Below are 25,190 nucleotides of genomic sequence, written 5' to 3'. Positions count from 1 at the left end.
AGTACATGATTTTTATGTTGGGGCGCCCAGTGGATGCGTTTCTCAATCCGTTCATTCCTCTTGCCCCCAAATCCAATTACATTCCTCCAGCCACCTAAGGCGTGTAGATGCAGCCTGTTCCCAAGTGAGCAAACCCTGAATGCAGCTGGCCTGCCAGGGCGCAGCTTCCGGGCAATGCACCCAACCAAGTCAGAAGCCTTTGTCGGCTAAAGCCCCCAAAAACCGCCAGCCGAAACGAGTCAGAGGAGCTTGGTTGTTCTTGCTGCCATGGGCCAGCACAGACGCCCCCTTTGCTGTTTGGAAGCTTTTTGGCAGAGACTCACATGGACAGACTGTTGGCACAACTCAGAAACCCAAGGGGGAAAGCGAAGCGAGCTCACCGTCTTCATCCTCGACAAACTTCTTGGGTGGCCTGGTGACGACTTCTCCATCTTCGTCGTACTCCTCCTCGGACTCCTCAGCCTCGCTCTCCACAAAGTCCGACATGGTTGCGGTTATAGATGGGGCTGAGGGGGGGAGAGGAGGAGGAGGAAGGGGCCAAAGTCAGTGAAGGAAGTGGCCCTCCCTTGCTGGGTTACAGCACCTGTGAAGAAGCAAGGAGGGAAGGAGACTAAGGATAAGGCCGTCACACACAAAGAAGGCACAAGGGCAAGGCAGTGCAGGTCTAGCTGCTGGAGGGAAGCAGATCTCACTGCAAAGGCCCGGTGTGGGCCAGAAATTTTTAGGAGAAAGGAATACCCAACTGGATAATTTGTGAATTTGAACCACCATGTCAAAGATCGAGCGAAGTAATTAATTAATTTGTATGCCACCTTTCCATAGTTAAAACCATGCTCAAGGTGTCTTACAACATGAAAAAATGTGCATAATTACAAACATAACAAAAGCAGACATAAACAATAAATAAAACTCATCAAAAAGTAAACAACCAAACTGAACATTTTCCACATAACTCTAAAAAGATACAAAAAATTAATATCAGCAGCAACTCCTCTCCCAACAGAACCCCTGAAACAAAACCCCAGTGCAAGAGTCTGTTCCTCTGGTCTGGCCCCCCTGCACTCTGGATCTGCTTACTTCTTAAGAACTTAGAAAACTACCTTCCATCACCGTCAGGCCACTGATGCCTTTTGCTCACTACTGTACACAATGGCAGCAGTTTTCCAGGGAGCCTCTGTATATCCACCCTGGAAATGTGACCTAGGACCATTTGCACATGTAAAGGATGTGCTCTACTACTGAGCTATGTCCCTTCCTCAAACGTTCTTACAAAATTTCTAAAGCTTGATAAAATAGTTATGATCTCTGATACGGACAGGACTTTGGAAAAGGGAATGGTTAAGCCTCTTAATCACTCAGGTTTACGGTTTTCGACTGCGGCAAGTTCTTCCACTGTGCACAAATCTAATGTTAGGGCAGTGCTGGCTGTTCTTAGCAACTGTGCTTGACATGTGCACCGTTATCCTTCTCTATCCAACTAAGAGCTGATTCACACTGCCAGGTTCTTCCTGGCATGTTTCTTCCTGGGAATGCTCTGGTGTGCTATCTTGATTCAAAATGGCAGCCAGTGGCCCAAATTTGACAACGACCCCCTGCTCCCACCTTAGAAACCCTTGTGCCAATGATATCCAGATAGGGGGTGGAACCTATAGAGAACATACAGACAAAGCACTTTCCCAAATATACAGTGGTACCTCGGGTTAAGTACTTAATTTGTTCCAGAGGTCCGTACTTAACCTGAAACTGTTCTTAACCAGAAGCACCACTTTAGCTAATGGGGCCTCCTGCTGCTGCCGCGCCACCGGAGCACGATTTCTGTTCTCATCCTGAAGCAAAGTTCTTAACCCGAGGTACTATTTCTGGGTTAGTGGAGTCTGTAACCTGAAGCGTATGTAACCCGAGGTACCACTGTATAGCAGATACTCTCATTTAACTTCCAACAAGCCATAGTCAAGATTCCAAGAATCTTTGAAGGGGTCTCTTTGACAAAGACTGGAGTGGTCAATGGTAGATAGAGACTGCTGGCAGGCGAAATGGTAGCAAGAGCAGAGGACCAGAGCCACACGGGGCCCTGAAGCCCCAATCCCTGACCTGGAGGACCTCCGCAGGTTCCCCATGCCACCCATGCTTTGGACCCACTGACTCTGACATGCAAACACAGAGGTTTCTTCAGGCCAGTCAAATATCCAGCTATTCCAAACCCACATTTGGTTGCAGCTGTGATCTGCTGGGATGTAGGCCTTCACCCACTGAGTTGTGAGGCCGCGCTAGGTGGGTCACAACACAGCTGTTGCCACCATGTTGGATTCCATCTTGGGCTGACTGGACCAAAGGAGCACTCCTCGTGGGTCTGGACTAGGACACTCTTCTGATGAGTTGTTCGTTTTATCAGATTCCACGAGTGCTGCAGGAGTATGGCAGGAGAAAGGCATGAGTCATTTTTTTAAAATAAGATACGCATTTCTGGCCAAAACCACACTCATGCCTTTCTGCTGCCACACAGCAGGAGTAATTTTCATTTACTAATGCAGTAATGATGAGGTAACACGATATACGTTGCTCTCAGGATTAACAGCATGCATTGTTAGCACTATTAAGCATAAATCCGAAGTGAAAACATGAAAGTGGGCTCCGTGTTGCAGCTTGCGCGAAAGAGGTGGATACTAGGATATCCTCAGGGACACTCCCCAAATCCTTCGCATGAGGGGACAATTGCCGACAGTTAAAGGAGCGTGTATTTCTCCTGTCTGTTGGTTTGAGGCAGGGGCAGGCCAAGGGTTCAGATTGCACATTCTACAGGCAACACACAGATCAATGGCCTCTTGCCAGCATTTTGTTTACTGACAGAGGGGGACGAGAAGTGAGAGGTAAGAACCACCAACGCTGGATGCAAGGGGGCAGCAGCTCATGCCCCGCTCCAGCCACAACACAGGCGACAGATCCTAACCAACCCTGCGATCCTTGCTCGGGTACCAGGCTCTATGCAGGCTTTCCTCCTCCCTGGGTGAAACGGACCCACCCTGGCAATTCTTAATCCTGGCTCAAATGCAATGACTGCGACTGGAACAAGGCCTCCATGGGCAATCGCATTGTTAGATCACACATACAATATTTAGCCATCCTCCTTTCCAAAACTGCATCCTCATTGCCCAAACTATACTTTGCAAGGGTGTTCCTACTTCATAGGCAGGTTTCTAATTATAAAGCACCTCTCTCTTTTCTCCCTTTGCCTTTCATCAGACAAGTGCTCCCTCCTGTTTTTCCAGCACTACCACAGCCTCCAGGCTCTCTCCCCATCGCAGCATGCTCTACACTCCTGCCAGCAGAGATCTCAGACCCACTGGCCCACAGAGGGATTGGGGGTTTAAAATGGCAGGGTGCATAAGGAGGGGGCTGGGTTGCACCCAGAGGCTGGCAGACTGAAAGCACGGGCCACAAAACACCCACCTACTCTGCCCCAGCTTCTGCCAACATAGCAGTTTGAAAGCATGCCAGTGCAAGTAGATAAATAAGTACCACTGCGGGGGGGGGGGTAAACGGCGTTTCCATGCGCTCTGGTTTCCATCATGGTGTCCCTTTGCACTAGCAGATGCTTGGTCATGCTGGCCACATAACCCGGAAAACTTCAGCCTTAAGCGAGATGAACGTTGCACCCCATAGTCGCCTTTGACTGGACTTAACCGTCCAGGAGTTGGTGGCACCAAGGACCATGCCCACTTCCTTTGGGTCTACTTTCAATCCAGAAGTGCTGCCCTCTGGTTTTCATCGTCCTTCTACTCCTGGAAAGATCTTTACTGCTGGATACTGTCCCCTAGTGGGCGGGGGGTGTCATGCTACTTGTGGCCTTTCATACACAGGCCATTGGTTTGAACTGGATGTGGCTCTGGGTTAATCATTGCAGACTTCCGAAGCTCACAGTTTTTGGTCACCTCATTTAACAGGGAGGATCATAACTCACTGGTAGAGTACCTGCTTCGTAGCAGAAGGTCCCAGTTTCAACAACTGGTATCTCCCACATAGGGCTGGGAATGTTCCTCCTGCCTGAAATGTTCAATCTTGGCTGCCACTCAGTGCAGACAATGAGCTAAATCAGGCATCCCCAACCTGCGGCCCTCCAGATGTTTTGGCCTACAACTCCCATGATCACTAGCTAACAGGACCAGTGGTCAGGGATGATGAGCATTGTAGTCCAAAAACCTGGAAGGCCGAAGGTTGGGGATGCCTGTGCTAAATGGACCAATGGTCTGAGTCAGGAGAAGGCAGCTTCCTATGCTGTAATGGCTGAGGGATGGATGGAGAAAGGCTATGCTTTGCATTCATGGTCAGAAACAGTAATACTTCTAAATACCAGTTGCTGGAAACCACAGGAGGGGAGGGGAGGGGAGGAAAAGGCTCAGGTTCTGTTTGTGGTTTCCCACTGAAGCATCGGTCTGGCTACTATGAGAACAAGATGCTGGACTAGACGGGCCCCTTTGGGCCTGATCCAGCAGGCTCTTCTTATTGTTCTTGGCTCCTCCAGCATTTGGCACTGAGAAAACATCCAACTTCTCAGTTCCCCGCATTAATAGCACACAGCACTTACAGGAGAACACTTTAGAGCACTCAATGCACCTCACACAGCTTCTCGGTAATATTTGCAACAACCCTTATGCCAGAACTATTTCTGCCACGTTGCAGCTGGGGAGCCAAGGCAGAGAGCGAGAAAGTCAGCTAATTTGTGGACAGAAAGGTATTTGAAATGGGTGATTCCCAGTTCACAACTCAAGTCTCTGCCATGATGCTACAGTACCTCTTTAAATGCTTAGCTTTTTGTGCAGATCAGGTGTGGGGGACATTTGGTCTCCAGATGTTGCTGAACTACAACTCCCATCAGCCCTGGCCATTATATCTTGCTAGCTGGGGTTGATGGGAGCTGTAGTCGAAAAACATCTGGAGAGCACCATGGTGGCTGGGGAAGGCTGCTCCAGAGGATGTGAAGTGCCATAGCTCCAGGGGAGAGCACATGTTTTACCTGAGTCCAGGTAGGACTGAGAAAGACTCTCAACCTGACATCATGGGTAGGCATTGCTGCCAGTCAAAACCAAGCTAGGTGGACCTACAGTTTGATTCTGTATAAGGTAGCTTCCTACATCCATCCAACTTCCCAGATCCATCACAAAAGATCTTGGAGACGTAAAACAGCCAGCAAAGCATTATCCATGTGCTATCCATGCGATTTAATAATAATAATAATAATGCATAAATAAATAGGAGGAAACGAACAACCACCTTCCTCTTAAGTTAGCCTAGATAGTTTTTGCATCTCAGAGGGAAGGATGAGGATGCAGAGTGGAGGATGTAAGCCACAGCCTTCTTCTGGTGCCCCCCAGATGTTTTGGGTTATGACACCCACCCGACCCAACTAGGACATCCATGCTCCCATCAGACAGCTGTGATGGCTGAGGAGGGCACAAGGTTGGCAAAGCCTGCTTTAAGGAGTCACTGGTTTGCTACCTTTGAGGGAAACAGAACCAGGAGCTCCATAAGACAAGAGCAGTGATAGCCAAACTCAGCCCTCCAGCTGTTTTTTTGACTACAACTCCCATCATCCCTAGGTAACAGGACCAGTGCTCAGGGATGATGGGAATTGTAGTCTCCAAAACAGCTGGAGGGCTGAGTTTGCAATCACTGGACTAGAGCATAAGAAGAGCCTGGCAGGATTAAGACAGTGACCGGTCCAGCCTCCTGTTCTCACAGTGGATAGCCAGATGTCCGCAGGCAAGACCTGAGTGCAGCAGCACTCTCCCCTCCTGTGGCTTCCGGCAACTGGAATTCAGAAGTATCAACACTGTCTCTAGTAGCCATTAATAGCCTTGTCCTCTGTAAGAGCCCTGCTGAATCAAGCCAAGGGCCCATCTAGCAGCCTGTTCTCCAAGTGGCCAACCGGATGCCCCAATGGCAAATCCACAAGCAGGATTCCTGCACAAAAGCACCCATTGTCAATAGCACCGACCTTTTAGACTTTTCCTCCAAAAACAACAGGACTGGCCCTAGGAACAGGGGGTTAAAAATGATAATATAAGCAGCTTCGAGGAGCACAGTGGCGGAGATGTGGCGTAGTACAAATATGGGGAACCATGATCCTACCTGCTGCCCTCCCCACTCCCCAGAGGAGGCACCAAAGGGCCTCTTTTTCCTTAATGGCTGATGCTTCTGAACAGAAGGGGGAATTCCACCCTGGCTACAGAGAGCAATTTGGGAGGTGGGGAGAAGGCAAGGAAAACAAGGATCAAGTGCCTGAGACAGTAATGCGGGAGGATTCTTCAGGGGGATCCCTGAGCAGAAGAATCTGTGTCAGCTTAAAAAACAAGTGCACTTATTACATCAGGATATTTTCATGGACTTTCCCAACCTTGGGCCTCCAGCTGTTTTTGGACTACAGCTCCCATCATCCCCAGCTAGCAAGACCAGTGGTCAGGGATGATGGGAATTGTAGTTCAAAAACAGCTGGAGGCCCAAGGTTGGGAAACACTGGACTAGAGGGTATGCTGCAGTCTATGCCTTTCAGATAGCACAAGATTCTTGGTTGGATGCCTGGTTGTTTTTTTAGCCACTAAGAAGGAGGATAAATGCTTTTTTTAAAAAAGCAATTTTCAACCTGTTATAAGAATTCTAAAGTCTAAAATATAAAATGTTCATAAGCTTATAAGGCAAACACATAATTATATAAATCAAATGTCTGAAATAGTATGACCTCAAATATTCCTCTGCAGTTAAGGGAAGCAAATGGGGAAAGTCTTCCTATTGTATTTTTGCTTGCAAATCTTGTCTTAAGGATGCATTTGGGTATGAATAGGGTGAGCCTGTGGCCTGGATTTGGGAATGATAAAGTATTAACCATAACAAAAGAATGGCCAGACTGCCCAGGTAATGCAATCAGTGACCATTATCATGTATCCTGGCAGACAGGATTTCTGCTATAGACCGCCTCCTTCTGTGATGTATTTATGATGTTTTAGGGTGGTGGTCTTTTGGCTATAGGGTGGGCAATCTGAAAAGTCTATATAAGGGCTTGAACACCATTGTTCAAGGCTCTCCTCCCTCCTGCTTGTGGGGACCCTGTTGCAACAGTTCCTCGAATAAAGACCAGGCTTACTAGCCGCTTTGCTTCTCAAATACAGTACATTCTGGTTGGCCTCTGTTATTTCCCCCTACTGATAGGGAACCCTCAAGGACTGTATACGGGCTCCAGAATACCCCATAAGGGAAAGGGAGCAGTTTATTTCTCTTGTAATAAACCCCACACCAAATGTTATTTATCCAGTATCAGCAACAGAACACCAAAAAGGTCTCTAAGTGACTTACGGAAAGATCAAAAGCCATTAAAAACCACAACGTAAACGCGGATTTCATTACAATGGTTTCGGTAAACAAGGGGGTGAAAACACCTGTGGTCCTCCAGATGTTCTTGCACTCAAACTCCCGGTAGCCAGCAGGTTTGGAGAGGTGGGCAGAAATATTACAAGCAGCACTTCCACCCGCCCCCGCCCCCCCCCCGTTTGGCTCCACGCTGACAATACTAAGCGGAGTCCAAGCCCCCGCGCACACCCCAAACACCATCATGATCATTAATGGGAGCAGAAAGGCAAGTCCAACCCGCCCCCCGCCCCCGATCACCATGATTAATAGGAGGATCACCAGTAACAAGCGAATCCCACCCCTCCCCTCCAATGACGATTACAGACAACAGCAGCAAGGAAACTGCAACCTCGGTCCTGTAGACCTGAAGGAGCGTCTCCACCCCCATCGTTCTGCCCGGACACTGAGATCCAGCTCCGAGGGCCTTCTGGCAGTTCCCTCATTGCGAGAAACGCCCTCCCTTCAGATGTGAAGGAAATAAGCAGCTATCTTCTCTTTAAAAGACATCTGAAGGCAGCCCTGTTTAGGGAAGTTTTTAATGTCTGATGCTGTATTGTTTTTAACACTTGATTGGAAGCCGACCAGAGTGGCTGGGGAAACTCAGCCAGATGGGAGGGGGGGTATAAATAACAAAAAAAATATTATTATCCCTTGGTATTTTAATATTTTGTTGAAGGGGCTGGGGAAGCCCAGCCAAATGGGCGGGGTACAAGTAATAAATTATTATTATTATTACCCCCACGAGCCTCCCTAACAATTAAGACCTTCTCTCCCCCCCCCGTCCTTTTCCTCCCTTCCTTTCCCTTCCCCCGCCGCCCCTTTCCTCGGTCCCTGCCTAATTCCCCCTTCCCCAAATTGGACGGCATGAGACCAGGCGCCCTCCCCCCTGCACCCGCTTTCCCCTTTCCCCGCCTGGGCCCGGAGGAGCCCTGAAGGCGCCGCGAGGCCTCGGAGGCGAAGCCCGACACCCCCCCTTCCGCCGGCTCCCCAGGGGGGGAAGGAGCCCGGCCTCCTGGGCACCGCAAGGCCTCAGGCCTCCTCGTCCCCGCCGCCCTCCAGCCAGGCAGCCTCACCTCCTCGGTCGGGGGCCGCCCACCCAGCCGAGCGACGGCGCCGGCCTCTCGCAGGCAAAATGGAGGCCTCGCTCCGTCAGCCGCAGCGGCGAGACTGGGGGCGGGGAGGGAAGGGAGCAGAGGAGGCGTCGGGGCAGAGCGGCCTCAGAAGGGGACTTCCGGTTCTCCCGGCCCATTTCCGGCATCCTTCCAAATACCCGTATGCGGATGGTGACGACGACGACGACAGCAATTGTTATTTATATCCCGCCCATTACTCTGAGTGGCTTCCGGCAAAATAATAAAAAAAATTAAAAAGTCCAACATTAAAAGCTTCCCTATGATCTTCCGCCAGGCCTTCGGCTCTTAGTTACACCCGGGGCCTCCTTGAGTTGGGCGGGATGCTTCGGCCCTGCCTTTTCTCCCCCCCAAGGGGGATTGGGGCTGCCTTTTAGAAAATCTTCCTGTGTTTTCCTCCTGCTTTACAAACACGTGTTTCTTTAAATATTGATCGCAACTCGCTTTTAAGTTGCCCTTGGCGAAACTTGGCCCTCCAGTTACTTTGGGACTACAATTCCCATCATCCCTGACCACTGGTCCTGTTAACTAGGGATCATGGGAGTTGTAGTCCCAAAAAACAGCTGGAGGGTCAAGTTTGGCCATGCTGGTAAGAAATCGACCGGGAGAAATTAGAAGTTTTAAATATTTAACGCTGTACTGTTTTTAACATTTGATTGGGAGCCGCCCAGAGTGGCTGGGGAAACTCAGCCAGATGGGTGGGGTATAAATAATAAATTTATTATTCTTATCCTTATTCAAACACCTGGAAGTTCCCCTCCCACCAGCCCTTGAACCAGTGAGATCAGGGGTGCTCTATCTATCTCGCTCCTCTTTCCCTTCATTTTACTGTACAAGCATTACTCTATGGTCAGCCATGCGCCCCTCTTTCCTGGAACTTCCGCCCAGCTGCCTGTCTCTATGGTTCCAGGGAGAGTCCTCCTCCCACCTCGCTCACGTCGGAACCGGAAGTAGCACCTGGCGCCGCTCCCTCCCTCCCTCCCTCTCGGATGGCGGAGCCTCTGAGCGGAGCTTCCGGTTTACCTCAGGGACGAGGAAGGCGGCGGGCGATGAGGGCTGCGCGGGGCCGCTTGTGGGCGGCGCTGCTTTTGGGCGTCGTGGCGGCGGCAGCGGAGGGCGGCGGCGATGGTTCCCCTTCGGGGCTGGTGACGTGCGGCTCCGTGGTGAAGCTGCTCAACCCCCGGCACGGAGTCCGCCTCCACTCGCACGACGTCCGATACGGCTCCGGTGAGGCCGCCGCCTTCGAGACCCTTCAAGTTCGCGGGGGGGGGGCGCTTGCCGATTGGCTGCCTGAAGCCCCGCCCCCATGGGAACAGGGGCGAGGAGGGCGGCACTCTGTCCATGCTCTTAATCTCAGGTCGTGGGTTCGAGTTCTGGGTTGGGCAAAATATTTCTAGTGACCTGTTATACAAAACAAGTGAACAAATAACAACAGAAACTGTTGTTAGGTTTATTTATATCCCACATTTCTCCCCCCTCTCCGAACTGGGTCTCAAGGAGCTTGCAAAAACCAAAACAAACACAGAAAATACACAGGAAGTTGATATATAATGGTATATACAGTGATACCTCAGGTTACATACTCTTCAGGTTACAGACTGCTAACCTAGAAATAGTGCTTCAGGTTAAGAACTTGGTGCTTCAGGATGAGAACAGAAATCGCGCAGCGGCAAGAGGCCCCATTAGCTAAAGAGGCACTTCAGGTTAAGAACAGACCTCCGGAACGAATTAAGTACTTAACCCGAGGTACCACTGTATATAGGAACTATTCAGTTTAATTCAGCAAAATGGATGAACTTGATTCAATGATACCAGCTTTTCAAAGAAAGTCAAGCAAAGTTCTTAACCCAAGGTACTATTTCTGTCATATTTAGGGTATTGAAATTATGTTTCTTTTCATTATATTTCCTGTGACAGTGAATTAAGAAAAAAGGAAGAGGCCTTGCTCTTTTTTCAATATCTATGCAGAACTATAGACCCCTCCCTATATATCATAGAAGCACACGGACAAAGAACATTTCAGATAAACTTGCAGGCGTCATGCCTGGAAGAAGAAGAAGAAGAAGAAGAGTTTGGATTTGATATCCCGCCTTTCACTCCCTTTAAGGAGTCTCAAAGCGGCTAACATTCTCCTTTCCCTTCCTCCCCCACAACAAACACTCTGTGAGGTGAGTGGGGCTGAGAGACTTCAGAGAAGTGTGACTGGCCCAAGGTCACCCAGCAGCTGCATGTGGAGGAGCGGAGACTCGAACCCGGTTCCCCAGATTACGAGACTGCCACTCTTAACCACTACACCACACTGGCTCTCAGGGGAAGAAGGGGAGGGTGATGCTAACTTGTGGGTTTCTTTCTCCCCACAGGCAGCGGGCAGCAGTCGGTGACGGGGGTCACGACGGTCGATGACAGCAACAGCTACTGGCGGGTCCGGGGCAAGACAGACACGGTGTGTGAAAGAGGCACCCCTGTGCAGTGCGGGCAGTCCATCAGGCTGACCCACATCAACACCGGACGCAACCTGCACAGCCACCACTTCACATCCCCCCTCTCGGGCAACCAGGTGAGGCTGGTGGACTGGAGGTGGCGCAGGAGGAAGGCTCAACTTGCCACCTGTACTGCCAGGTGGAGGGTGGTGTCATGGACACAGAGGAACAGTGGGAGCTGGGGAACAAGGGAAGAAGACTCCGAAACCCCAGGGACTGGTGCTGGGACAATGATGAGTGATCAGAGGGAGTGGACTGGGGGGGGGAGGTGCCGGAAGCTGAAGAAGTAACAGGGCTTAGTGAGCTGGGAGAGTCTGTGACGGAGAGGAGTCCAATATCGGAAGCGGAAGCTGGTGAGTGGGAGGAGGAGAGAGGTCAAGAGGTAGAGATGAATCTAGCTGGTGAAGAAGCCCAGGGGTCTCTTCCTCCTGCTGCGACAAGCTCCTCTCCCAGCTGTCTCCCAGAACCAGAAGCAGCATGAACAGGGCTTCACCCAGGTGCAGTGGGCTGTTGTGCTGGGGGTACAACTTTCAGTCTCGGCAACTGGTTCATGGAGTAAGACCTGCTGAGGAGGAGCTGCTGTGCTGAGTGTGAAGATCATTTTTTTGGTAATAAAGAGTTAACTCCAACTCTGAACAGGAAGTATCTCCCAGTCTTACCAGAAGATGCCATTGGGCATTGAACCAGGGACCTTCTGCATGCAAAACAGGGGCTCTTCCAGTGATCTCCAGCTCTTTTCAACCCCAGGTTTCTATTTTGTTTTTGTTTTTCATGCCCCACCCCCAAGAAATTTGAATGCTTGATATCAGAAACAGAAATGAGAGTCTTGGCCATTGCACACCTACAATGGGGCGGTCTCCACACCCCTTTCACATTGTGCTGCCAGCCCTGTGCTGGACGGCGTAACCACTTGCTTCTTCTCTCACATGACAACAGAGTCATTGGAAAGTCTTGGCCGGCACCCTTTACGGTAAAGGTAAAGGCCCCCCTGACCATTAGGTCCAGTTGTGGCCAACTCTGGGGTTGCGGCGCTAGAGCTCTACAAATTCTAGCCCGCTCTTTGCCACCCTGGTATCCCACCCCCACCATGTGTTTTGGAGGGCACCAGCTGCTCCAGCTAGTGGCAAAGGTTCTCTGTCACTCGCTTTACAGTAGCTCTTGCCATTGATGAGTGTTTCATAGAACAGCAGAGGTGGAAGGGAACCCAACAGTCATCTAGTCCATGGGTAGGCAAACTAAGGCCCGGGAGCCGGAGCCGGCCCAATTGCCTTCTAAATCCAGCCTGTGGATAGTCCAGGAATCAGCGTGTTTTTACATGAGTAGAATGTGTCCTTTTATTTAAAATGCAACTCTGGCTTATTTGTGGAGCACAGGAATTTGTTCATTCCCCCCCCCCCCAAAAAAAATATAGTCCGGCCCCCTACAAGGTCTGAGGGACAGTGGACCGCCCCCTGCTGAAAAAGTTTGCTGATCCCTGATCTAGTCCAGCCCCTGGCAGTGCAGGAATTGCAACTAAGGACTCCCTGACCGGTGACCATCCAACCTTCGCTTAAAAACCTCCAAGGAAGGAGAGTCCACCACCTTCCAAAGGGAGGCTGTTCTCCTTTGAAGAGTGTGTGCATCTGTTAACATGGCCTTGTTTTCTGCCTTGTCTGTTCCAGGAGGTCAGCGCCTTTGGGGAGGATGGCGAGGGGGACTTCTTGGACGACTGGACTGTCCTGTGCGGGGGCAGCTACTGGGACCGGGACAGTGAGGTGCGCTTCAAGCACTCCTCCACAGACGTGCTGCTCTCCGTGACTGGCGAACAGTACGGGCGGCCTATTCATGGCCAGAGAGAGGTCCACGGCATGTCCTACTCCAGCCAGGACAGCTACTGGAAGGCGATGGAAGGGATTTTCATGAAGCCGTCCGAGTTCCTGAAGGCAGAAATCTACCACTCTGAGCTATGACAACATCGAGGTTTCTCCCTCCTCCTCTGCCAACGGTCTGGTGTTCAGGGCCAGCAAGCCCCAGGTTGATCCTTAGGCGGTTGAGGCTGCAGGTGTTGCGGTGGTGCTAAGACGCTGTCCTGTTGTGGGAATACCAGGACAAAGTTTCTCTGCCACTCCGTGGGCCGCCATCTGCAACCGCACAACAGTGTTCCCCCATCCCTCCTTCCCTGCACACCTATTGCTGATATTCAAGCACCCGTGTGCCTGGGAGTCAGCCATAAATAAATGCAGGTTATTCAAGCAGGTGCAATGAGTACTTTGTGGTTTTTCTCCCTTCCCTATCTTATGCTCACGGTAAGAACAGAAATCTTACTGTGAGTCAGCAGTGAGATTTCTAAAATGTCTGTTACTGGGTGTTCCCTTCTACCATCTCACAATTAATAGTATCTTCTGTTTCTCTCATCAGTTCTCAAAGAAAGGCATTGAAAGGAAGCCATTGGTGTTCAGCTACATGGAAGTTCCCCAGGACAGCTTAATGTTTCTAAAAAAAAGTTATCGTGTGCAAGCCCACCTACACTGAGCTCGCAGCTCTTGGCTGGTCAATGGTAGCCAATATCACATGCACACACTAAAGGTCTCTTCTGTATTTCTCCGCACTGAGAGGAAGAGGCCAAATGCATGTTACCATGTAAGAGCTGGCTTTGTCCCTCTACTCTACTCCTCCCCTCCCTCCTAATTTTGGTGCACTGCTTCAGCTGACCCATCATTTCAGGACCCTCTTCCCACTCCCCATCAAGTCCTGTATGCCCACAACTCTTCCATGTAGCCGTAGGCAAAGGAGGAATTGCATCCAGGGGAGCAAGCGGGTTTTCTGGAGGAGGATTACCAATTTGCTTCCATCAACCTTGGAAAAAAGTGTTTTCAGGCTAGTAACTTGTGGGTTTGTTTACAGGGCTGGGAGCAGCACGGTCTGCAAGGGAATGCATGTGCTCATTTTTATTTATTTATTAGATTTATATACTGCGCTTTATCAAAAGATTCCCAAGCTAAAACACACAGAGGTAGATTTATAAAGGTGTTTTTTGGTACAAAAAACACATGCATGTAAATAATAATGAATTTTATTTATACCCCGCCCTCCCCAGCCAGAGCTGGGCTCAGGGCAGCTAACACCAATAAAATCACAGTAAAAACATAAGGGGGGGGGGAAACCAATTTAAAATACAGGTTAAAATGCAATTTAAAATGCAGCCTCTTTTTGAAGTAGCTGATAGATCAAGACCATAAGGGGAGAGCAACATAAGGGTCAGACTGAGTCCAAACCAAAGGCCAGGTGGAACAGCTCTGTCTTGCAGGCCCTGCGGAAAGATGTCAAGTCCTGCAGGGCCCTAGTCTCTTGGGACAGAGCGTTCCACCAAGTCGGGGCCAGTACTGAAAAGGCCCTGGCCCTAGTTGAGACCAATCTAACCATCTTGCGACATGGGACCTCCAAAATGTTGTCATTTGTGGACCTTAAGGTCCTCCGTGGGGCATACCAGGAGAGGCGGTCCCGTAAGTACGTGGGTCCTAGGCCGCATAGGGCTTTAAGGGTCAAAACCATCACCTTAAAATAGGAGCCCTTTTTTGCATATAGGATAAACTGACATGAGTTGGGCATAAACTGATTAGACCACTGCTACCTGGAGACGCTGCCTGGGTTTGAACCTGGGACCTTCTGCATGCTTAGCTGACACACTTGTGCTTGCCCAAGGCCCTTCCTCATTCCCTGGTGAGAAATATTGACTTGTGAAATAAAACTCTTCCTTGTCATTTTTTTCTGACACGTAGCGATCTCTGGCTATGCCAGTGGTGGCTGGAGCGAATGGGAATTGCAGTCAGAAACTTCCAGAGGTCACCTGCTTGGGGAAACCGGGTTAATGTTTGATTTTTATGAATACATTCCATCCAGTCCATGCTTTGTGACGTCCTGCGTTTGAACCAATAAATAGAATCTCTCCCTCCCTTGCAAGTATCTGCTCCATTCTCGTGTGACTTCAGAACTCAGTTGAGGTGGCTTCTGGAGGCAGCTTTCCTCCAAGACCAGCTGTGGGGAACCTTTGGCTCTCCAGATATTGCTGAAATACAGCTCCCTTCAGCCACAGCAAGTGTGGCCAATAGACAGAGATGATGGGGTTGGCAACATCTGGAGGACTGCATGCTTGCCACACATTGCCCTACACCAACAGGGCCTTTTCTTCCCCTGCCTATAAAGAGAATGGTTGGATCTTGTCTTAGGGTGGCATACATATTTGGTGTTCATTTGTTTCATAAAATTTATATACTGCTTGATCGTAAAAATAAAAAAGCGGTTTACAGAAATGATAAAGCAATAAAAATATAAAAAACCTAAATTAACAATAGAGGACTTTTTCAAAGTTAAAACAACAATAGACTAAAAACAGATTGAAACTCACATTAGCTTTCTAAACATGTTTTTAGCAGGCAGCAAAAGTTTGCAGTGAAGGCACCTGCCTAATATCAAGAGGCAGGGAGTTCCGAAGGGCAGGTGATTCCGCACTAAAAGGTTGAGTTCCGAAATGTGGAATGGGTGTTACATGGAACACAGTGCTGGTCTTGGAGATGGGGATACAGGGAGGAGAAATCCTGCCTTCTCCACTCCTAGCCCTCCCTAAAAGCGATCCTTAAGGAGATTGCAATGCATTTTATTCGGGGGGGGGGGGGGAGAGAGAGTTGTAGAGCAGACAATGGCACACTGCATCCCTCACAGACTTTTTTTTACTCATTGCAATAACATGCTTATTTTCCAGTGTAGGGCTAAAACTTTTCATATTTAAACACTTAAATATTTTCAAGCACCTTGAATTTCTTTTTAAGTTTCATATTTGATCCATCTAAAAAAGGAGCATTTTATAATAGAATTGAAAGTTGGAAGGGACCCCCTGCAATCCAGGAGCGAAATAAAATACAGTACACACAGTGGTGCAAAAACTAAATGCACTGTCTCTATTTACATAAGCCACTTTTCGCCCACTGGGCACCCTCCAGATGTTTGGGACTACAACTTCCAGCAGCCCCAACCCACAGGCTTATTGGTGACAGCTGACAATTGCATGGCTGGATACAGTTGGGTGACAACGGCAGGGCAAAGACATCCTGCAGAGAGCGCGGCATTCCTACAGAACGAAACAAACCCTGGAATGCTGTTGGCTGAGCAGGCACTTCAGTACAAAGCCTCTGCTCATTCCTCGATTGCAAAGGGATTTTTCAGCCCTGTTTAGGGAAGTTTTTTAATATTTAATGCTGTATTGTTTTTAACATCTGATTGGGAAACTCAGCCAGATGGGCGGGGTGAAAATAATAATAATAATAATCATCATCATCATCATCATCATCATCATCAGTTGGGCAGGCCGAGGCCAGGGACTACATTTCCCAGGATGCTCCAGGAGGAGCTGGAGGCAGACGCGAGGGCCACTAACCCGCTGTTGCATCTGCCAAGTGCTGCGCCTTGCTGGGCGCAACAGAGCTTTTCTCCACTCCCTGCCGCCTCTGCCCGCCGGAGAGGGAGAGGCGGGTTGGGAAGGCAGAGGAGGGGGCTGGCTCAGCAACCCTCCTGGGGGCCTTCTTCAGGGCCCCCCCTTCTTTGAACCCGGCCTCCGCCCTGCCCAGCAGCTCCCTCCGGCGCCGGCAGCCGCCCTGTGCCGAAACGCTCTGTGCGCACCCGGAGGCTGGCGCGCCGGCAGGCAGGTAGGGGCGGGGCTTCCCCGGAGAGGCCTTAGTCCCGCCCCTCCCCCGGCCCGCGGCCTATGGCTGCAGCGCACGGGGCCGCGCCCGCGCCTCCGCCTCCCCCGCCCTCTCTGCCCGCGCGCTCCCGCCGGCCCTTCCCCAGGCGCTGCCGGCGACGGGCGGTTGGAAGGAGCTGCCCAGGCGCCCCCGATGGCGGGCCCGGTGCTGGGCGCCTTGCTACTGGTCCTGCTGGTGCTACTGGGCGGCTTCTGCCTGGGGAGGTAAGGGAGATTGCAGCACTCTTTTTTTCCAGGGGGCATTGGTTTAGGGGGCGCCTTCCCCGTCCCCATTAAGGCCCGAGACCCTCCTCTGCCACCCCCAGTTTGCCATGACCAGGTGGCACTGCCAACCTCCCTTCCCTGCTCCCCCCAGCCCCGAAAACTGGACACCCCCTGCTGTTCACCTCTCTGCAGTTGGGCTGGCACTGCTACCCTGGCCTAATCCTCCGCCCCCCCCCCAGCCACTCTGCCGACTCTGGATGCCAGGGGGCACTGCCAGTTTCATTAGCCCCCTCCCTCTCCCAAATAATTCTGTGTGCCGCCCACCCTCCCTCCTTCCCTCATGCCAACTGGTCCCCCACCCTGGGTAAACGTTGCCACTTTTATCTGCCATGGCACTTTTATCTGCCGTGCCACCTTTCGTCAGCCTGGCACTGCTCAGATTCCAGGTACAGTAGCGTTGCCAGCTCCGGTCTCTGAAAGCTCCTTCCTTAAGTTCTGGGCTTGCTCTAACCACTACACCACACTGGCTGTCCAAGGGCGAGGGGCGGAATTGGGGAAGTCCTTTTGCAGTGGGGTGGCGCGTCTGACTTCCATGGTGTAGCGTTGGAGAGAAGAGGCCAGGGTTCAAAGCGCCTCTTCTTCCCCCTCACCCAAAATACCACCCACAGGCTCCCCAAACGCCCTGTTAGGTGTGGGCACCTCCACAAGTCGGGGCTGCCTTACACCCACTCTGCATGGCATCACGGCTGGCAAAGCTGCCAGTGGCTGTGCTGTTTGTTTTGTCTGCATCTGTGCTAGCCTCTCATTCACCCCTTGCCTGGCATTGCCTGTCCCACTTTGCCGTCTTATGACACCACCGGCCCAGTCTTCAACCCCTTCACCCCCCCAAATCTGAGCCCCTGGGGTCTCCTGTCCCTGGACTGCTGCCCACCCAGATGCCCACTGCTGACACTGTCCTTCCTTCTTTGCCCCCTTGTTGGCATTGCTCCCAACCGGTGCCCACAACACTGCGGAGCTTTGCTCCTCTTTCGGGGGTTTGTTCTGTTCCCCCGATTCCAGGGTCTTGCTGCATTTCTGTCCCACCTTCTTTTGAACTCAAGATCGTGTACATGGTTCTCCTCGCTTAATTTCGACCACAACCCGGCGAGGTAGGCTAGGCTGAGAGGTAGTGCCCCCAGGGTCACACCCAGCAAGCTACATGGCCGAGGGGGGGGGGATTTGAACCCTGGCCTCTCCCAGGTCCCAGTCTGAGACTCGAACCCAGGCACCCCCAAACACGGCCCTCCAGATGTTTTGGGACTGCAGTTTTTTGTGTATTTTTTAAAAATTTATTGAATCGTTTTTTCAATACAAACAGCGACCACAAAAAACACATAAAACAAAAACCACAATAACACTAATAACACAATTTAACAATTCAGATTTGAGTACTGATATACCTATAACTACACCTTTTTATCAATATTTCCCCACCTCTCCTCCCTCCTACTTCCCACCACTTTCCGCCTTATCGCTTAAATACTACAGTTCCCATCATCCCTATGGGTCCTGTTAGCTAGGGATGGTGGGAGTTGTAGTCCCAAAACATCTGGGGGGCGAGTTTGGGGCTGCCTGCTCTAACCACTACACCACATCATCCAAATATGCCACCCCACCACTTTTGCTCATTTTGCCCCACACAGCCTGGGGGGGGGTGTGAGACGACGTTACAAGGTGCTCGCGAGAGGCAGTGTGGTGTAGTGGTTAGAGTGCCTCGCAGCTTAATGAACCTCACAGGGCTGTTGTGGGGATTAAATGAGGGCGGGGACATGCATGCCACCTTGAAAGGGGAAAGGTCGGGACAGAAATGCATTAATACTGATTGCAATTAATAATACTCCTGATGACAGGAGTGCCCCTGAGCTCGTGCAGGGTGCTTTTCCTTTGCCAGTAAGCAACAGCAGCTCACGTTTGTATCTGCCTGCACCCTTTGGGGCCTGGTCACAGATAGGAAGAGCCTTGTCCCCCTGGGTCGTGCCGGCTGGGGGCTGATGGGAGTTGTAGTCGAAAACATCTGCCAGGCTCCAGGTATCCAAAGGCTGACTTAGAACGTAAATAACGGTGTCTCGAGTGTTCACTAGGAGATGTTGGTTGCAAAGGGCGGGGAGACCCCTTTTGTCGGGGTTCAGTTTGGGAACTATAGCACCCTTAAAGGACTGCGGGTGCCCCTTTGGGCTCCTCGCACTTCCGATCCTGTAGGCCTTGTCTGGGTCCCGGGTGCGAGTCTTGCTTTCAGCCATGGTGGCGGATCAGGGTTATTTATGGCGCATCCTCAGCGATTGCTATGGAGTGATACAATCAGTTTCAAAAGGAGACAGGTTGGTCAAGTGCAATCCTTTTAGGGGGGAGCAAAATCTTCCTGTTCCGTCGCGAGTCGCTCTGTGTTTGGCTGTGAGCATTTTGGATGATTGTGGGGACAGCAAAGGCCGTGATATAAAGCACGGACTTGTGTCCCTGATCCTGAATTTAATAGCCATGAGGACTGCAGCCTTGCTTTACTTTCTCTAGGCGAAGAGGCGTAGCTCAGTGGCAGAGCCCCTACTTTGCAGGCAGAAGGTCCTAAGTCCAGTCCCCGATTTCTTCAGATAGGGTTGCAGGTTTCCTCTGCCTGAAACCCTGGAAGACACTGCTGGTCAGTGTCGAGAACACTGAGCTAGACAGAGCAGTGGTCTTACTCTGTGCAAGGTAGCTTCCCATGTTCCTATTTAAGCCAGCTAATTATTAACATCATGAGGACTAGCGTTTTAATTCATTTTTAGGGAAGAGGTGGTAGGGGGGACATCTGCTTTGCATGCAGAAGGTCCCAGGCTCAATCCCCAGTGGCATCTTCAAGCAGAGCTGGGAATATCCCCTGCCTGAAACTTTGGAGAGCTGCTGCCAGTCAGTGTAAGGAATACTGAACTGGATGGATCAATAGTCTGGTTTCGACATTCTGAAAAAAATGAGCACTCTAGATTTCATGGAATTGTAGAGGTGGAAGGGACCCCGAGGGTCATCTAGTCCAACCCCCTACATGGAACAGACACGATGGGGAGGTGAGGGGAATGACGAGGGGCTTAGCGGTTGCAGCATAGATATTTTGCTCCGGTAGTCACGCTGCACCAGTGCAGAACTTAGAACCGTTGGGCGCAGAATTAAAGTTTCTAGTCCTTATTGGCTACTGAGAGATGGAATTGAGATGGGAGTGGGGAAGAAGGAGGAAAAACCTCCCTACCGTGAAAGGAAACGGAATCAAATTCTGTGCAAAATAAACCAATAGGTTTAAATGCTGGAGTTTAATTCAGCTTGCAGAATTCTACCTGCCGTGCGGAATTTTGGAGTGGAATCCTCACATTTTTTTGTTTGCTGTTTCCTTCCTTCTGTTGTTCGTAAAAATATATCTCACCAGTCTTACGCATCTAAAAAAACGATGCAGTTCATTAAAACCAAACGAGCTATCTCAGGCTAGAGTGGAAAGCCAGTGAATGATGGCATTTGGTGAGAATTGAGGTGGATTTGTTATAGCAAAAAATAATATACCGTAGCACTCCTAAGATCCTCTTCAGCCATGTATGCTACTGGGAAGCATTCAGAAGAGCAGGGTGAGGAACTGTGCGAAGTGAGGTCAATAGTGTTTGAAGGCACACATTTGCAGGTTTCTTTTTTCTTTTTTAAAAAAACCTGTTCTGCCTGTCCCCTGAAAGCAACCAAATCCAGTTCTATGCAACCTTCCAGGAATCACTTGCAAAAAAAGCCAAAATTGGGTGGAGCAACCAAGGCACGTTTCCCATTTTGGACGGTAGGCTCTGCTCATCTGTTTCCATCCAAGCAAGCAATCTCCTTTCCTGCAATTTGAAGCCATCACTTCATGTCCTGCCCTCTGGAACAGGGGAAAAACGAGCTTCTTCGCTCTTCCATTTGACAAGCTTTGAGATATTTGAAGATGGCTCTCCTGCCTCCTCTCAGTCTCCTCTTCCAGGCTCGACATCCCCAGCTCCTTCGACTGTTCCTCACCAGGCGCATGTGACGGACAGCAGAGCCCGAGTCTGGCGCTGCAGTCCCTCAGGATTCAACCAGAGGGCCGGAGCCTCTCTACGATTGGCTGCTGAGAGGAGGGGGAGGAGCCAGCCATTTTGGCGGGAGAATAAAAGGCGCTTTTTCTGAGGGAGAGAGTCAGTCAGGGCTTGGACTGAGGGAGAACTGGCTCTGAGAGCCGGTTGAGGGTCTGGGGAGGAAAATGGAGGGCTGAGGCAGGAGAGGCACACACTGCGGGAATAATAATAATAATAATAATAATAATAATAATAATAATAATAATATTTCATACCACGCCCATCTGGCTGGGTTACCCCAGCTACTCTGGGCGGCTTCCAACAAAAGATTAAAAATATATTAAAACTTAAATTTAAAAAATGCCACTCTTCCTCTTGGGAGAGATCTTCTGGATAGAGGAGGCTCCCAAGCCAGTCACAGGGGCCGAGGGGATTCCCTGGGATCCGGTATCCCAAATAAAACGCTTCAGGAGGGGCATTGCTAAGAGAGAGGGCATCTGAGGGAAAGGGCTCCTCGCTCAGGAGCCAAAGTATGAAGCAGCGAAGGCAGATTTAGCTGCGTCCAAAATATTTCGCCGTAACTGACACCTGTCACCACTAAGTAAAGGAATGAGAGTATGCAGAAGCTCAGAGGAACATCTCCTCAGGGCCGGATTTACGTATAAGCTAAACAAGCTATAGCTTAGGGCCCCACTCTCTTGGGGGCCCCCAAAAATGTAAATAAAAAAAAACCTGGTTGTACATTTCCAAAATAGAAGATAAAAAACAAATAAGACAAAACCGACATACAGCAACAGTGTTTTGTGTTGTGTAGGCTCCTATGATGTAAGGAATGGGCCTTACCTGCTAGCCTGCTCCCTAAAATATCACTGGTTTGCTCATTTCTATATATATCCAGTGGTCCCTTGGTTCTCAAACTTCATCCATTCCAGAAGTCCGTTCCAAAACCAAAGCGTTCCAAAACCAGGGCGCGCTTTCCCTTAGAAAATAATGCAAAACGGATTAATCTGTTCCAGACTTTTAAAAACAACCCCTAAAACAGCAATTTTAACGTGAATTTTACTATCTAACGAGACCATTGATCCATAAAATGAAAGCAATAATGTACTGTACTATAAAGTAAACTAAGCAGTATTGTAGATGATAAAAATGAAAATTTTAAAAAATTCTTACCTGCACTGATGATAGTCATTGTTTGGATGGGGGGCTTTTATTCATTTCCGCAGTCAAAGGACAGCTGGACATATAAAGGGCCCCATTACCTTCAGTAGCTTAGGGCCTCATCAAACCTAAATCCGGCCCTGCATCTTACCACCTCTTCTTCCAAGGGAAGTGTAATAACTGATTTTGAGTCACTGAACTTCAGGAGAAGCTGCGCCTGTTGTGTTTCAGCCTGAAGCATAAGCCATAAGTTAACTTCTGTCTGAAAGAACGCCTCTCCTAACCCAACTTCTTATTTTTGCAAATGGAACTTTTCTTGTTGGGTCAGCTCCCACCTGAGACTTCAAGTCCCAGAGGGTTGGTTTGTTTTTCCCCAAAATGACCCCTGAATTTTTGAATTTAATTGATATTGATGCTGCATTTTATGTTGTGTTTTATGCAGTTTTTAAGTCGCATTTTAATCAATGTTTTATATTTGCTGTTAGCTGCCCTGAGCCTGGTTTTTAAACTGGGAAGGGTGGGTATAAATAACAACAACAACAATTCCCTCACACATAGCCTGTGGTAAATGGAAGACATTTGTGTCAATAGCGTACTGTGAGGTGCAATATTTAATGGGCGGGGGGAGTCAGTGGTGGGATCCATGACTTTATTATTTGGTGGTCGGCGGGCTGAGTCTGCTACATCTTGGCTTCCAGACATCTTGACTGCCTTCCTCTGCTGATTGTTGGGAGGTTCAGCGCAGATAAAAGAAAGCCCTTCTTTGTTCAGGGCAAAGTTAAACTGTGGAACTCCCTGCCACAGGAGCCAGTGAGGGCTGCCAACTTGGATGGCTTCGGAAGAGGATTAGACAAATCCATGGAAGAGAAGAGGGCTCTGCTCTGCCTCCAAAGTTGGAGGTGGCGATGCTTCTGAATACCAGTTCCTGGAAACCCCAGAAGGGGAGATTTCCTGCTTCTTATGTGCTTACAGTCACACGTTTGATTCCCCCGGTAGAGTTTCCCCACTGCTGAGCTATACCGCAGAAAACAGGTGCCGTAGGGAAGACTGCATTTTGCATGCATGGGCGGCCACTGATTCGAATCCTGACGTTCCCTTAGGTGGCTCCTGTACATCCTGGTCACCAACTGGTGTCGCCGGCGGCTGCAGGCAGAGCTGAAGGTGGGCTCTTTTGGGTTCTTTTGGATTCAGAACCTCAGCCTGAAGTTCCAGGAGGAGCAACAGACAGTGGTAGGTACCGGGGGTGGGTTTGTGTCTTTTACATCAACCCTGGTCCGGCGAGGCTTGCAAACTTTCCTGCTCACCTGTGGCGAGTCTTGCCCATTTGACTTACTTTCCTTTGTATAAAACAAGCCTGAAGGAGGTCCCCAACCTGCTCACAGATCCTTGTATGATCAGCGGAAACAGTTGGTCCTGGCAATTTAACCACTCTCACTTCCCCCCTGATCCAGCTGCCCAGATTTTAACTTGTCTGAATTAATTTTAAGATGTATTTTAATTAATTGATGTCTGTTTTTATGCTTATTGTATTGTTTTTATGATGTTAGCTGCTCTGAGCCCGGCCTTGGCCAGGGAGGGCGGGATACAAATACAATTTTTAAAATAATAATAATAATAATAATAATTAGGCAAACCACACACAAGAGGCAGTTTTGTGCAATTCTTCCCCTGCTTCAGCCCTACGAAGCTGGTGCTGCCCCTTGAACCTTGTCCCGGGGGGGGGGGGAATAGCCGTGGGTGTGCCACATTGAATCTGTGGGGCAGAGGGCACATGCCTGGGAGGTACATGCAGCCATCATGGGTGTCTCTTGGCTGTGCCGTTTTAGGAAATCGACAGCGTCTGGATCTCCAGCAAGCTCCTGAACCATGATGTCCCGTGAGTATTTATTGAATGCATTCATATTCCGCCTTTGCTCGAACGATATCAAGGTGGCGCATGTTGTCTTCGCCCTTCCCATTTCACCCTCACAACAACCCTGTGAGGTAGGTTAGGCTGAGAGGAAGCAACTGGGCTTAAGGTCAACCAGTGGGTTTGATGGCTCAGTGAGGATTTGAACCCTGGTCTCTCCTGGGTCCTAGTCCTTGAATCCCCACAACAACCCTGTGAGACAGGTTAGGCTGAGAGGGAGAGCCCCAGGTCACACACAGCGAGCTCTGTGGCCAAGTGAGAGATTTGAATCCGGGTCTCCCAGGTCCTAGTCCAACACTCCAACCACTACACCACACTGCCTCCTGTAGTTTCCCCACTGGTCAATCCTTCAGGGAATGCTCTCTGCGTCCACTCATCTGGCATGGAACTCTGCAGAGCGGGCAGATATTGAACCCTGGTGGATTATGGGCCAAATTTGGGGAGGAAGGGTGGTGTTACAACCTCTGCTTGGCCCCAGAACACATTCATAACATAAATTATGTTATTTATGTTGCACATTGCCGTGGGATCTTCTGCTTAAAGGCAATATATTAATAAAAAAAAATTAGAATAACGTCTGCTGACTCATAGTATTTCCAGTTAGGGCTGGGAAACAGGGCTTGGTGGTGATGGTTGTGCCACCATCCTACATCAGAAAGGAGGCTGTGGGCCTCCAGACGCTGCTGAACTACAACTCCCATTGGCTGCTTTTCCTACTGGCTGCTTCTGCCAGTCAGTGTAGACAATACAGAGCTAGACGGACCAATGGCCTGATTCAGTGTAAGGCAGCATCCTGTGCCCCCCTGCTTAAAGCCGCCCTTCCTTGAGAACCACGAGGACTAGAATCTTGTTTCCAGTCTTAGAGGAGGACCTGCAGCTTGCTGGGAGAAGGCCCCAGGCTGAATCCCTGATGACATCTCCAAGAGGGACAGGGCAGGACCCTTTGGAGAGCCATTGCTGCCAGTCAGTGCAGACAGTGCTGAGCTAAACAAACCCAAATGTCGGAGGAGAAGTCAGTTTCCTACGAATCCCCAAACTGCTTTTTAAACACCTTAAAAATTCCTCTTTAAGTCTTTACACTGAACTGGGCTAGCTCTGCTTGCA

At 49.9% G+C, this 25,190-nt stretch overlaps 3 protein-coding genes across 3 annotated transcripts in view; 2 read left to right on the top strand and 1 right to left on the bottom strand.

The window, feature by feature from the left end:
* The window catches only part of SUPT6H (SPT6 homolog, histone chaperone and transcription elongation factor), a 42,382-nt gene extending 33,785 nt beyond the window's left edge, over positions 1-8,597 (bottom strand). The window contains exons 1-2 of the mRNA XM_081843711.1: positions 8,472-8,597; positions 381-583 (exon numbers count right to left, since the gene is read on the bottom strand). Coding sequence (XP_081699837.1) covers positions 381-486 — 106 coding nt within the window. The 5' untranslated portion in view covers positions 487-583; positions 8,472-8,597. The remainder of the gene's footprint in view (positions 1-380; positions 584-8,471) is intronic.
* A 905-nt stretch (positions 8,598-9,502) lies between these two features.
* Positions 9,503-13,244, top strand: SDF2 (stromal cell derived factor 2). Its single transcript, XM_081843703.1, has 3 exons — positions 9,503-9,755; positions 10,889-11,085; positions 12,670-13,244. Exons 1-3 carry the CDS (start codon positions 9,518-9,520, stop codon positions 12,955-12,957), a joined length of 723 nt encoding a protein of 240 aa, XP_081699829.1. The 5' UTR covers positions 9,503-9,517; the 3' UTR covers positions 12,958-13,244.
* A 3,572-nt stretch (positions 13,245-16,816) lies between these two features.
* Positions 16,817-25,190, top strand: part of BLTP2 (bridge-like lipid transfer protein family member 2) — a 43,361-nt gene continuing 34,987 nt past the window's right edge. Inside the window, exons 1-3 of the mRNA XM_081843708.1 lie at positions 16,817-16,946; positions 23,278-23,407; positions 24,004-24,053. Of these exons, the coding sequence (XP_081699834.1) occupies positions 16,876-16,946; positions 23,278-23,407; positions 24,004-24,053 (251 nt within the window). The 5' untranslated portion in view covers positions 16,817-16,875. The remainder of the gene's footprint in view (positions 16,947-23,277; positions 23,408-24,003; positions 24,054-25,190) is intronic.

This window comes from Podarcis erhardii (assembly GCF_964252035.2).
Source record: "Podarcis erhardii genome assembly, chromosome: 16".
NCBI classification, from domain to species: Eukaryota; Metazoa; Chordata; class Lepidosauria; order Squamata; family Lacertidae; genus Podarcis; species Podarcis erhardii.
This window is presented reverse-complemented; position numbering and strand designations above follow the sequence as displayed.